This window comes from Trypanosoma rangeli (assembly GCF_003719475.1).
Source record: "Trypanosoma rangeli strain AM80 chromosome Unknown Tra_15.4_contig_00757, whole genome shotgun sequence".
Classification (NCBI taxonomy): Eukaryota; Euglenozoa; class Kinetoplastea; order Trypanosomatida; family Trypanosomatidae; genus Trypanosoma; species Trypanosoma rangeli.
The window spans coordinates 1-649 of record NW_021706484.1 but is presented as its reverse complement, the minus strand read 5'-3'; the positions used below and the strand labels follow the sequence as shown (position 1 = coordinate 649).

The 649-nt window shown below is 62.7% G+C and overlaps 1 protein-coding gene across 1 annotated transcript; it reads left to right on the top strand.

Moving 5' to 3' along the window:
- Positions 1 to 34: 34 nt before the first annotated feature.
- On the top strand, positions 35 to 334 carry TraAM80_10011 (uncharacterized protein; the record flags this gene model as incomplete). The annotated part of the gene is made up of 1 exon (XM_029386663.1): positions 35 to 334. The coding sequence occupies one exon, from the start codon at positions 35 to 37 to the stop codon at positions 332 to 334; it is 300 nt and encodes a 99-aa protein (XP_029233537.1).
- Between the last annotated feature and the right edge of the window lie 315 nt (positions 335 to 649).

The following is a 649-nucleotide window of genomic DNA, read 5'->3' as shown; positions in this document are numbered from 1 at the left end:
GGGACGACGGTAAGTGAGGTATGTGGAGGGGCAAATGATTGCTAGTGCTGGGTGGTGTGGGGCTGCCGTGCGGTTTGCTTCCCTCTTCTTGTGGTTGCAGCTGAAGGGCAGCTGGGATGCTGGTGGGAGGGGAGCTGAAGGCGAGCAGCGGGCTTTTGTGTGGCGCATCTTTTCCCACGCGCCCTGCAGCCGCAGCCGTTTGGGCAGCTTCCCCGGAAGGGCACCTTGTGCGGTTGCTGTGTCGTCTTTGGGTGCCGCCTCCGTGGCGACCGGAGAGGTGCGCGTGCGGGGGTTTGGAGTGCCTCGCAGAGTGCCGCAGCCGCGCATTTTTTGAGCACGATCTTGGGGAACGCTGCCGCCAAATACTGCGAGCTACGACAGGGGCTTGGCAGCATTGATGGGTGTGTGCCGGAGGCCGTTGCCTTCGCGTCGACGGCGGACTTGTCTCTGTCCGTTGCGGGTTGTTGCGGACCGACTCGCGCCGCCAGTGCTCCTGGTGACGGCGTCAATGTTTCGACGCAGCGGGGATGGACTCTACGTGAGTAGTGTGATTGGGATTGCAGGCAGGGACGCAGTTCTTCTTCTCTTGGCGTATGGACGAGCCTTCTATGCGGTCATCGGAACCACATTCCGGAAGCCCACGGCGCGG